The sequence below is a fragment of the Chaetodon trifascialis genome, chromosome 8 (genome assembly GCF_039877785.1).
Source record: "Chaetodon trifascialis isolate fChaTrf1 chromosome 8, fChaTrf1.hap1, whole genome shotgun sequence".
In the NCBI taxonomy this organism is placed as follows: Eukaryota; Metazoa; Chordata; class Actinopteri; order Chaetodontiformes; family Chaetodontidae; genus Chaetodon; species Chaetodon trifascialis.
Window position 1 is genome coordinate 21,204,516 of NC_092063.1, and position 12,957 is coordinate 21,217,472.

Genomic DNA, 12,957 nt, shown 5'->3' on the forward strand with positions numbered 1-12,957 from the left:
TCTCTTGAGAATCTTCCGTCTTACTTCTCAGCTGACATCAATGTATTCAGTCCTGCAGTCACTGAATTTTCAATTCTAGAGGGACTGAAATGTGTTCATGGACTGCTGTAGTTTGTTCGGACAAAAGATATTTTATTGGCCTTTTTATAACTGTTGTATACAGTGTACACTATTGTTAAAATAAACCAAAATGACAGATTGTTAGCTGGAGTTTGTCAGTGGAAAAGAATTTTCCGCCTGAAATCAGGGATCATGTTCACGATGCCTGTCAACACGTGACTATTATTAAATAATCCTATGTGAGCTGATCTCACCTTTGGGTTTAGACAGAAATAACTCAGAACTGCGGTTAAGTATCCCAAAAGGTCTTTAATAGAGCATTTATTTCCCAAAATGAGGAAATACTGGTTCAGACAAAATATTTGGTGAGCAGGTAAAATATGCAGGTAGTACAAGCTTATAAAGGTGTATTTTTCCATTTGATAAAATGGGGCTCTTGACAATAAATAGAATCTTCTGGGGGTCAACAGTGAATGATGGCGGTTGGTCTTGAGTAAAATCATCAACATCAAACCAAACATGTGAACTCATCTGTTAAAACGTTGGCTGCATGTCTTTAAAACCTCACTCCATTTGTTTTAAATAAGATTTCATTCTCAACTTTAACCAATATAGCTTTATTTCTATAGTTCTGTCTTCCATAAATAAATTATTTCTCTCTGTATCAAAAGAGAATTCAAATATAAAGAACAATGGCTCATTGTGTTGTATGCTCTGAATGTGTACACACACACACACACACACACACACACACACACACACACACACACACACACACACACACACACACACACACACACACACACACACACACACACACACACACACGCACGCACGCTCTCTCACACACACACTCACACTCACACACACACACTCACACACACACACACACACAGCACAATGAAATTACATCAAAGACAAGCTAAGTAGCGAGTCAGGAATTATTTTATCTCCACAAATATACACAGCCTCGCTTTGCCCATGTGGGTTGATTGAAATACGCATTTCAAAACAGCAACATTAAATTAAATTGGGTTTGATAATACACATACATATGTACACAAAGTGTGCCTTTATAATATACAAGTGTCTCTGTAAAAGATTAAAATGTAAAAAGCTATTGTATAAAAGATGGCAGTGATCCATTCATATGTCTTCTGCGTCTCATATAAATACATCAATCTCTTCTCTGACAATTTTGATTCCTTGGCAGTAGCATTATACAAAATAGAGGGGAATTCTTCTACATTTGATCCAGACAGACAGCTTCAGCACATCCGGGTGGTGTAAGCAGATACCTCCATACAACCCTGAACAGGGCATTAACGCTTACTGACTGCAGCAATATGGGACCCAATTCATTCACATCTGGAGCTCCGCATCCACGAGGGCGACACGAAGGCAAACGCCACTGCTCTGAGTGTCAGACACTAGTGGTTTGGTAACGAACTGCAGTCCAGGACTCTGTGCTGCCGCGGCAATCTCTTCAGACCACAGTGTGAATACAAACTGGATTGGCAGCAGGACTCGGTCCACCTGCTGCTTTAAGACCGAAGAGAAATGCATAGTGGCTGACTGTGGGTGCGCACAGGGCTCACCGCTGCCCTCTACAGGTAGTTGGAGGCCACAAAGCCATGGCTGTGGCTGACTCGGCTCTGGTGGATCATGGCGCGGTCGTATGCCACCTGCACAGACTTGCGGATGCTGGATTTGCGGCCCTCCATTATGCGCAGCTTGTCTGCTGTGTCGTCTACACCCAGGGGTGTCACCTTGTCACGTGGGAGCCACTGCCTACAGCACCAAGGACACACAGACTGTTAGAGGCTTTGAAGAAGAGGGACGATGACCACTTTCACTGCTTTAAACCTGCTTGTATGATTTAGATTATACATTTGTGTTTTCAATGTAGATACATGTATAACAACAGTACATTATATGCTTTTTCAAATTAATGAGCAAAATAACTTTGAGCATTTTGCAATTGTTGGGATCCTCCTGGACTTAACAATTCAACCAGCTGAAGTGCATTTAACTAAAACGCTCTGCTCTACGTGGGCCTGTTGCATTACATTCCAGTGCGTCTGTCTCACCATGTCCGTTTGTTGTCAAAGAAGAGCACCAGGTAGAGCCTCTCATTGGTCTCCTCCTGCCTCTGCTCCCCCAGGTGGAGGACGTCTTTGGGTGGGACAGGGATGGGCACCCCGTTGTGCAGCAGGCCCTCCTCGGGCATCTCTGGGTCGATGATCTGGAATGAACACAAATTTGAATTGATCAAAATGTGGGTGGATGAAAGGTGCCTCCAGTATGTAAGAGTGTCACCACCTGTTGGTAACTCATATTAGATGGTGCTTCAGTCATTATAGGTAGAATAATAGATTACCAGAGCAGGATAGGAAGGATATCCCCGGCACTTGGCCCACACCAGCTCCAGAGGCTCCAGCTCTGTGTCGTCCTCAGACATTTGGCTGCCATTGCCTGCAAAAGAGCAGCATCATTTTATGAATAAGAAAATGACAGGACATTCACACATACATTTTCAGCATTGACATTGGTATGAAAAAAAAAAACGAAAAGAAAAACCAAAGCTAGTTAAATTCAGGTGAACAAAACAAACAACCCTACCGGTGTAATCTGAGTCTCCGTTGACAATGTCCAGGAAGGGAACTTTGGAAAGAGCTGGTTTCCCGAGACTTCGTTTGGGTGGTGAGCTGCTGTTAGACAACATGACAATATGTTGTAAAGTCAAAGTGCTGTCAATCACTACTACAACCAAACAACCACTGACAACAGACACACAACACCTTACATTTCTTTGTGGAGGACTGGACAAGGGCTGTACTCAGAGTCGGACCCGCCGTCTTTGTGCTTGTCAAAGCCGTTGGTCAGTCCTGAAAGCAAATGACAGAAACCTCAGACGAGCTGCTGCTTAAATTACAATACCAGGAGGAAAACCAGATAGAAGAGGGCACATCTATGAACAGATGTCTTTCGTCTCAGTGTTTGGTCTCAGCTCCTATGCTGTGATCAGGTAGCACGCTTTGTTTCCACATAGCAAAGAGAAAGAAGATGAGCTCAAAGAATGTATGACTGCTACACAACATTGAGTTGTAAAATAATTAATAGTAGGTAACGAACCAGAGGTGATAAACAAGATAATAAAAATGGATGAAGACAAGTTGAAAACTGCTCTTGATGACAAGTCTGTTCTGTAAGAAAGGATGCAGCTAAATCTAACATTACTGAGAAACTGTAACATCTCAAACGCCTCACATTCTGTTGCTCTGTCATCATGCATCATGACTGTTGAGATTTGTAAACCGGTAGCTGTAACAAATGTTAAGTCTGCACATTCCAACAAGCACCCAGCGTGTTGACACCCTAGTGAGTGTCTTCAGTGCGGACAGCAGTCAGTTCTAAGAGACCGCTCAGGGCCGAGAAGCTTAAACTTAAACAAGTGTCTCATGTCAGAAACTGAGTGAGGCTTCTCACCACTTTCCAGTGTATGATTTGGTGTCTTCTCCAGCTCACTATCTGAGCACATGTCTCGACTGGGGGCCCATTTTTCATTGAGAGTTGGGGGTCCTGGACTTTTCTGTGGGGTCTTGGATGGAGTAGACAAAGGTGTGGAGGATGGGGTACTGGCTGTGGAGTTCGGGGGTGTAGGGGTGTCGCTTTTACTGTCATCCTGCGACCCTTTTCCATTGAGCAAAGGGCTACCTCTCTCCCTGAACAGCTTAGCTCCATTTTTTGCCTTCTTGAACAAAACAGAGGTCCGTCGTCCAACTCCCCCGGTGGTGGGTCGTGGGGGGGCGCTGAGATCCTGCAGGCCATTGGCCACCGTCTGTCCTTCACTGTGCAAAATGGGAGGCGGTGACGCCGGCCGCTCCTGTGCTTTAGTGCAATTAATGTTCTCTGCCGTGTTGTCCGAGAGGTCACCGTCCAGCTTTAGGCGTTTGCAGGGCCAGCCAGGGGACTGGGGCTCCCCTGTGATTGGCCGCAGCGTGGGAGGCTCCAAAGGTGCGTCCCCCTGGCGTGGAGGAGGAGCCGGTCCTGTAGGTTCCAGTGTTGGGGGCGAGGTGGATTTGAGGTTTTCTGGAAGATGAGAGGAGAAAAATGAAACTCAATTTCACTCCACATTTATTGGAAATGATTGCCCATTTAGTATGTCGTGTGATGTGGCGGTGTAGTATTCACACTGGAAAATGGTGTCACTTCATAATGGTTTCATTCTAACAGTCTAATCACAGCCCAGAGGGAGGTGAGGTATTCTGCAGATGTGGAGGACCTTTTCAAGACGAGTGAGTAAATAACTTTGCTCTCACAACTGTACACCAGCAACATGGTAACATGGCGGTTATTTTATGGCTCGACTGACACACATCACAGGCGTTCTGCTGCCCTCCTGCACGGTAACAAGAGACTGATTGACTTGACTAGCCTGTAGTCAGAAGTGGGATGGTATGGCATGACTGTATGTGGCCAATGGAGAGTGGTGAGTCCATGACAGTGATGTATAGAAGAGGTGCAGACATAGAGTGCACTGGGAGAGAGGAGTTGTGAGGCAGCCATGGCTAACGAGACTCTGTGGGCCCCTACTTACTAGACTGGAGACAGTGGGGTGGTTGGGGTTGGTGCGTGGGGGGGACCCTGGCTCAATTACCTGAGGACAATGTTCCGTTAGCTCATGTTCACAACTGGTCTCATTGAAAAAAAAAAAAGAGGCTTTTAAAGGTTCATGCATTGGCAATTTCATACTGTTGAGACTTCACTGCTTTCCATCACCCACCTTTGTCCAAAGACGAAAGACCGTTGTCCACCTTGGGGTCTTTGTCCTCATCTTCCTCCTCCTCGTCATCCTCCTCGTCTTCTTTCAGGTGTCCGTTGTGAAGGCTGTGGCGGGGGTTTTGGCCCTGCCTGTAGCGGATGTTGTTGATCTCACGACGAAGCAGGCGGATGCGTCGAGTTCTGGCCCCACTGCATCGCATGGAGGTGACAAAGTCCAGCTTCTCCAACAGCTCCTTCAGCTGTTCCTCCACGGTCATATGAAGCCGGTTGTCTGGATCCAGCACGCTGTCAACTGAACACAGCACAAAGGAGTTAGGCTAAGAGTGAAGCTAGCATGCATGTTCTGTGAAGGCATAACAAAAACAAAGTTTCATATTTTTTGACTGATGCCGATGAACTAACCCTGCTGTGGGTTTTTCAATAAAAGGTCAAATCAATACTAAATACTTCCAAAACCTGACACTGAGTTTAAGAAATATTTCTAACATATCTATATTATACACTTGCATTACACTTACAGCTATGTGCATTGTCTACAGACACAGTGCACTGTAATTATTTAACAATACATCTCCAGTATAAGGGTGATTAACCAGTAACACATCAGATAATTGACAGAGTCAGAGAAATAACTGCACTGATACAAAACACAGACCCATAACAAGGTCTGTCAGATATTTGTCCAAAACTGAAACTCAAAAATGATGAGCCTGTTACATACATATGATCCACCCCTCTACTGTCAACTTAATAAATCTCACCCCTCGTTCAAGCCTGTCACTTCTCAGGCAAAAATTCCCTCACAGAAGGAAATGTCAGACTCCACTCAAAAAGAAGTGAAGCATGCAAAATAAGGCATGCAACAGTGCCATATACTGGCAGCACTGGTGCTGACCTTAACGTTTCCTGAGCAGGAACAGAAAACTAACTTCTCCTAATGGCTCTTATTTGAAACTAAAGCAAGATCATGAACCTAACTAGTATTTTATACTGATTCTCAGGCTGAGGTACACAATGTCGTACAAACAGTGAATTGAAAAATGCACCCACACCCCATCAATAGACAAATCGTAGGGATTTCTGGAGAGGGTGTGTTTGATTCTCTGCTACTGAACTTACAATAAAAATAGTGGAGATAATTATAATTCCTATTTAGGGACTGTTAGTCACAACTTAAAGTTCAATTAATCTATAACTTAAAGCACATTGTATCTACACAAATTTGAATCTGGCCTGAACCAACTTTCATTCCCATCTAATTAACGTTAACTTGCAGTGTACTGACGTATTTTTGTAAAAATACATGTCCAGTGTGAAGGATTTTGAGTGCTCTTACGGCAGACATGGAATATAATATTCATAAGTATGATGTCACCTAGAAGCGTTCAATCACCTAGAAATAAGAATCATGTTTCTACAGTAGCCCTGAATGGCCAAAGACACTGGAGCATTCAGTATGGTTTCAGTTTGCTACCCCAGCACTAGATAACACTCAATACTACACACTGGACCTTTAATTGTACTGGATTATAGACTGTTGGCCAAATGTATAAACATGCATGTGCAAGAAAAGTGTACTTATGCTTCTTTCTATTCAGATTTCCAAATGTCTAAAAAATCCACAGGCAGTGAGATCTTTCATCTTTCATCTTTCACACTCCATGCGTACTGTACACAGTCTTTTGAGACTAATGAGTATGATGCTGTGAGTGTACAAAAAAGGATAATTAAGGTGTGAACTTGGGCGACATTTCATTAAGAGCTTTTTTCACTACATTGCATTATTACACTATTCTGTGGGGGAGCATGAATACCAGACACCTTCAGGTGAGATCAATCAACAGATCGTTAAAAACACTGCATGGCTCGCACACTGTCGCTGTGCACAGTAATGCTCTTCTTGGCCTCGCGGTTGAAATCAGACCACTTGTTTCTAATCACCTCCAGGGTCCATTGCTCAGACCTAACAGCATTCACTGCTTCAGTTACTCTCTCTGTCGTTCAACTTGTTCTGTTTGTTGATAATGCCAGAGCTTAGGCTTCCAAATACGTGTTTTCTTCTGCCAACTTGATCAGTCATTATTTCAAGCTTACAGTCCGTAAAATTGCGTTTCTCTCCATCTGCTTTCAGATGTTACTGCCATTTCTCCTCAAAACTAATCTAAATGCTGCCCCTGTATATGCAAACCAGGAAACTGGGGATGTATTTGAAGCATTATAATACATCGTGAGGATGGTCAGAAGGCTCATACACATCCGTCAATTTCAGGATGATTGAGAAAAACAGGGAACAGACGTGCGTGGTTTTAGAAATCTAATCTAATCTAATCTAATCTAATCTGTTTTGTGTGTGCCTAGATTTCGAGTTTGAGTTTTAAACATTTGGCCCAACGTATCTACATTAAGCATTAAATCCTACAGGAGGGATACACACGTCTCAAGACTACTGAGCACCACTGTGACTTACCATCCTCCCAGGTGCAGCTGTAAAAGTCTCGTTTCTGCGGTGACTCTGGGAGGTGCATGCCAGAGTCCTGGTCCAGGCCCGTGTTGGTGGCTTGTCGTTGGGCATGGCGCAGTATGGCTCCCCCTAAATCTCGAAGACGCAGTGCTGCCCGGTGGAAGACTGTGTCCTTGGCATTATAGAGGAGGCAGTTGGACACCATCAGGTTGAAGTCGGTCTCCAGGTCAGACACTGAACGGTAGGCATGACCCTCCAGCTTAGAGAGCATAGTGGAAAAGTCCATGGGCTGGCTGATGAACTCCAAGTAGTCTGGGACCTGAGGGCGAGACAGAACTCCAAGTATTAATGAGAAGAAAGGATACATACTGACAACTACAAAAAAATTAGTAGAAGAAAGTTAGTTCAAATGGTTTTCTTTTTAACATCCTATATAGTTTTAAGCAGCAATTTTGGCTTCAATGGTTCCAGAAATAAGTCCCATTCATTTCTCCCATGGACAACCTTACGTGACTTACAGTTGGAGCACTTCTACAGCTTTGATGGCCAGAAACTCTCTCAGTGCAAACAATTACGACCTTACGCTTTTGATAAAAAGTCAAAGGTACAAGCCTGAGTACGACATAATCTATGTCTCCCAAGATGCATTTCATCAAGAAAATCCTATAATCAAGCTTAAAATTCTGTCACATGCACCTCTAATGGCAGGCAGGACCTAAAGATTATGCTTTTGTGATCAAACTGATTTCCAATCTGCTGCTTCAGTCAGTACAGCTGTAATTTCTGAGTCAATTTTTGTGAATTCATCAAGTATGAACCCGTGTTTTAACTATAGTGAATATGCAACTCTGATTGGTGTCTCCTTCATAGCGACAGTGAAGTCAGGGTATCGTGGTATTTAGAGCTGTCCACCAAAATTACAGACAAAACAAGATTTCTCAGAAATGCAGCTGAAACAACTGAAACTGGAGGTAAGAGCAGAAACCTGCAGGGTCTCTGCATTATTTGCAGAGTCTTCTTTGTTAAGTAACACTGGGCACATTTAAAAAATATCTGAAATGGGAATACAGAATGGGGAGAAACACTTCTGGAAAAAGCTGGCCCTCCAACGTCGCCACTCTATGTAAACTGTGTATGCACACATTTTCAGTGTTGTAAAAGCGAAATGTCCAACCTCCTTGACATCAACTGGCTGTGCAAAAATCTGGGCTGTGTCCTTCTCCTGCAGTTGCTCCAGCGTGGAGCGGAGCAGCACCAACATTGGAGTCAACTGCAACTCCAGAGCGGCCTGATGAACTCTGACCTGCAGTTGTCAGAGATTAAGCACATGATGTCAACAGAAGTTGCAACCATAATGTCAACATATGCTCTTATATGGAAGACAAGTGAGATCATCCAAACGTCTCAGAACTTCAGACTACACTGAACAACACCTTAAAATTAATTCTTCAAAATTTCAGTTAGTCGCCATGATTACTAGCATCCATGTATATTACCTGTTCTCGTTTGAGCTTCTCCCTCTTGCGGATGAGCTCCACCAGCAGCCTGGCTTTTTCGAGGTCATGCCGCAGCTTCTGCCAATATCTGAGCGCTTCTCTTGCAGCAGAAACCTTCTCATCCACCTCAGGCTACAAGGTACAACATATACAGTATTATAGAACTCTGTTGTATGAACACTGTATATGAAATGTTATCTAAAGGCAATCAGTGAATTTTAGAAACTGTTACACTAAATACCAGCAAAAAAAAATAATCATCAGAGCACAAAAATTGTCAGAGTGTCAATGCTGTCGTTAAGTTTCCTGCCCTCACCTGTTCAGTATTCCTTTGGGACTGGACGTTAGAGTGCAAACGCCGGACCAGCGGCACACCGTTCCTTGACTGGCGCTTCAGTAACCAGTAGCTATGCAGCCTCTGCATGAACTGGTTTTTCCTTTGGAAGAGGATTCCTTTGCAGATGATATTCAGCCTGTATGACATAGATGGATGCAGGTTGGTACTGACAAAATGACTAATATCAGTTCAGGCATCTCCACTAGAGAACTTGTCCTTGTAATTGTTCACTTATAGTTAGTTAAACTGGCTAGCAAATCCAAATAACCTCGACCACACTGATACTTTTTCAAAAAAAAGTGTGTGACATTTAACAAAGTTGGACTTCTTCAGGTGTGTTCAAGATCTGGTGAAAAACCATCTTAGTCAAATGTCTGGCAAAAATAACTAAATAAAGAGTTGCTTTTTTTTTTTTTTTTTTTACAACCAGTCATTTTATTTAATTCAATGTAAAATAAAATCTAACCTGCTTGTGGGGATCTGAGGCACTGTCACTTGTGCTGCTGACTCTGTGCTCTTCTTCCCTTTCTTTTTATCCACCTTGGCATCATCTTCAGCCTTTCTGCCTTTTTTCAGCATTACAGGACCCTCTGTGTAGGCACTCCGTCCTCTACTAGCCCTCCCTCTGCTGCCCACCACTCTCCCTTCATTCTCCTCATCTGAGACAGTCTCTTGTCCTGGTGGTGAATGGGCCTCACAGAAAGCTGTCTTCTTAACTGAGAACGTGGTCCCATTGATGTTTGTCTCCCGCACAGGATCTATCTTCATAAACAGGCCAGCACGCTGAGCACATGTGACGTGAAATGCTGTATAACAGTTGGCCTTGTGGCACTGAATTGATGCACCGCGGCCCTTCTGCTTACACAAGTAGCAGGTCAGTTTCCAGCGTGCTGGGGGAATGTTATTGACCCCTTCCACTGGTTCTAGAAAAACTGTGTTGGCAAAGCAGACCTCAGGGATCCAGATGGCACAGACCACATGAGCCCACCGTCCATCACTTGTTTGCTTGAAGGCGCCACCACGGTTTGGACACAGAACACAGTCCACAGGTTTCTGAGGGGACTGGAGGCAGCAGCGGCACAGCCACTGGCCCTCAGGGATGTAGGGCACTCCATAACACTCCTGGTGCACAGCCAGGTTGCAGGAGTCACAGAAGAGGATGACGTTGCTGTTGAGGCACTCATCATCCAGGCACACGCAGCAGAAGGCATCGTCGTCAATAGTGCTCTGAGAAGGCGCCCGGCTGCGGGCTTCCTGATACGCTTCCTCCTCCAGCCGGTCCACCAACACCTCAAAGGTGTCTGGTGAGACAGCTGAATAACCCTCGGATGTCCGGCCCGCATTTACCATCTCCAGCCAGGCGGTGTCTTCTTCGTCCATGTCATACTCTGCCTCAGCTTCCTGCTCATCAGCTGAGCGTTCAATGTAACGGTAATACGCCGTCGGCAGAGGAGGTGCCTCTACCGGCAGGAAGGTTTCTAGAACATGAAACTTAGGTTCAGGGAGGGTCATGTGGTGATGGTGTGATGTGTTAAACTTTTCAGGTGTTTGTGGATGAGAACTGGGGCAGTGGTTCTTGGAAGGTGCTGGCGACTTGTTAGGAGGACATTTGGAGTCTTTCCTACGGCCTCGGGGTGTGACCGGTTTGCGGACTGTTTGGGCACTGCTGGTGGGAGACGATGACTGCTCACTGTTCTCCTTGTTGCTGTTACACTCACTAATGTCCTGAGCCATCATCTCATCTTCAGTGATGACCTCCAAGGGCTCCAGAATGGAAATGCGGTGAAGTCTACCATCTAGTTCCACCTCTACCACCTTCTGGGCCTGGGCATACGTCAGAGTTTCTCTGCTTGGAGATGCTTTGAGGCTGTAAGGGGATGGGGATCGCTGGCGGGCACCCCCACGCCCGCCAACGGTCCCATTGGACTTCTTGACATCGGCACCACCTCCTGCAGCCACCTGGCCTTTTCGACGTGGCTTCCTCATAGGCCACCAATCACACTTTCCCTCCTGTTGGTTTAACAGGAAATAAAATGGAATAAAACTGTATTGTCAGACTGTAAACAACAGTCAATATAGAAAACCTATTTTGTATATAGTGCAGGAATAAGCATTTGATGGTGGTGCTACAGTAGAACGTATGAAAACATCATGCCATTATTCTGTCCTTTAAGCATAGCTCTGTTTCATAAGAGCTATTGTTTGCCTTTGTTATCTTAGTGAATTGTTCAGTAATCACTTATTCTTATTTAACTGGATTTCCTTCAACAACTTAAGTTACCCTTGTCATCATCATATATGGTGTCATTATATAATATTACAGGACTAAGCAAAATCTAATTCCACTGCTGTAACGACAGCATAAAATTAAGGCCTAAAGAGACTTAATATGAACATCTGTTGTGATTTGCATTTTACTGCAGTGTTACTAGGCAGGAACATGGTCAACATCACCTGTAGCCTAACATTCCTTCACACACCTCAAATCGCATAACTCTTACTCACTCAATACGCGTGGCTAAATGCATAAACAAATGTAATGACAGCTAATCAACTGTCAAGCTGGAGATTACTCTTTATTATTAGTACACACACGATCGGTAAAGAAAAATATCTATTGATCATTCTCGACTTTATTTAATAAAATGCAGGCAATTACTATCAGAGCTACCCACAACACAACGGGCACGTCCAATCAGCTTTAAGGGGAGTCTGACTGATCCACCCCTGAGCCAATCAGATTTTAGGATACCACGGTCTCAACTGATCAGTGTCCTTATTTCGAGAGTAAAATGTCAGCCATATTTACAGTTTTAAAATACTGTTAAAAGCTCTTCTACGAGTTAAATTTTAAAAATGTTTTGTTGTATTGAAACAACGCCTCATCTGTTCAGGTCTGGATGAAAAAGGCACATTGTTCCGGTAGTCTGACATGAAAGTACGGAGACAAATAGTAAAAGATATCAGCAAGCTAACGTGCTAACTTCAACAAATGGGCAGTACCAACGTTAGCTGGCTTGTTATTTTTTTAACGTTGACAAGGTGCAAAACAAGTTAAACTGTTGCTAGCTAAAATGGGGTTAAAAGTTCTGAGCCCCTATATTATAAAGAAACAGTCGGTAGCAAACTTAAGTCATCTTACCTATTATGGCAACTGACTGACACAGGTAGCTCGACAGCCGGCGGTCTAAAGCTGCTTCTACAGTAATGGTTGCCTAGCCAGCCGCCTTACTTGCTGTAGTCTCTCTCGAAGCTAATAGCTAACTTACCGTTAGCCAGCTACAGTTAGCTGGTACAGCCGGTATATTTCGCTAATATATAATGATCCTGTTTCTTCACAACACAGCGTTTTGGAGGCAAACAGTCAATCCCAAAGGTTTACAGAAAACAAAAATGGTATATATGCATTATTAATCTGATAAACAGCTTACTGTCGACCCAATTTTGTGAGAAGGAAAAATACTAGCCTCCTTCGGCTAACTGGCTAGCTATTTGGGTTTTAGAGTATGTGCTAAATCGAAATGAGCCAAAGTACAAACACAAGACTTCCGGATTCATCTTTCAAAATAAAGTCCTTATTAGTGTACATTATGTCGATATTTCATCACTAACACAAATCGAAATTATTACATTTGTCGTAAAAACGAATTCTTTTTACAGCCTTTTTGTTGTTTCCCCCTGATAACATGTCATTTCCACAGTATGTCAGTGCATTACAGTTTATGAGAAAGTGCTGTGGATAAGTTGGGTGAGCAGCATTATATAGGGTGGTCCATGTATTTGGTGGGCCACAAAATTCAGATAAAATAAGATATTCC

General features: G+C 43.7%; 1 protein-coding gene across 3 annotated transcripts; it reads right to left on the reverse strand.

Annotated features, from left to right (window-relative positions):
• Positions 1-349: 349 nt before the first annotated feature.
• brpf3b (bromodomain and PHD finger containing, 3b) lies at positions 350-12,678 on the reverse strand. Of its 3 annotated transcripts, none has more exons than XM_070968543.1 (13): positions 12,409-12,678; positions 9,606-11,149; positions 9,119-9,275; positions 8,803-8,934; positions 8,481-8,609; positions 7,313-7,625; positions 4,847-5,137; positions 3,550-4,152; positions 2,867-2,948; positions 2,683-2,771; positions 2,441-2,535; positions 2,151-2,305; positions 350-1,851 (listed from the first exon to the last, which is right to left on the reverse strand). In XM_070968543.1, exons 2-13 carry the CDS (start codon positions 11,123-11,125, stop codon positions 1,668-1,670), a joined length of 3,750 nt encoding a protein of 1,249 aa, XP_070824644.1. In that variant the 5' UTR covers positions 11,126-11,149; positions 12,409-12,678; the 3' UTR covers positions 350-1,667. The 3 variants fall into 3 exon arrangements, with proteins under 3 accessions (XP_070824644.1, XP_070824643.1, XP_070824646.1); XM_070968542.1 differs by having other exon boundaries at positions 12,282-12,649; XM_070968545.1 differs by having other exon boundaries at positions 1,524-1,851; positions 2,683-2,768; positions 12,282-12,649.
• Between the last annotated feature and the right edge of the window lie 279 nt (positions 12,679-12,957).

Bases quoted from the DNA above. Each gene is read 5' to 3' on its own strand.
- brpf3b (XM_070968543.1), bottom strand. From the start codon at position 11,125: ATGAGGAAGCCACGTCGAAAAGGCCAGGTGGCTGCAGGAGGTGGTGCC. The intron at 8,935-9,118 runs GTGAGGGCAGGA...TGTACCTTGTAG, and splicing joins CCCAAAGGAATACTGAACAG to CCTGAGGTGGATGAGAAGGT. The intron at 5,138-7,312 runs GTAAGTCACAGT...TGCTGTGTTCAG, and splicing joins CAGCTGCACCTGGGAGGATG to TTGACAGCGTGCTGGATCCA.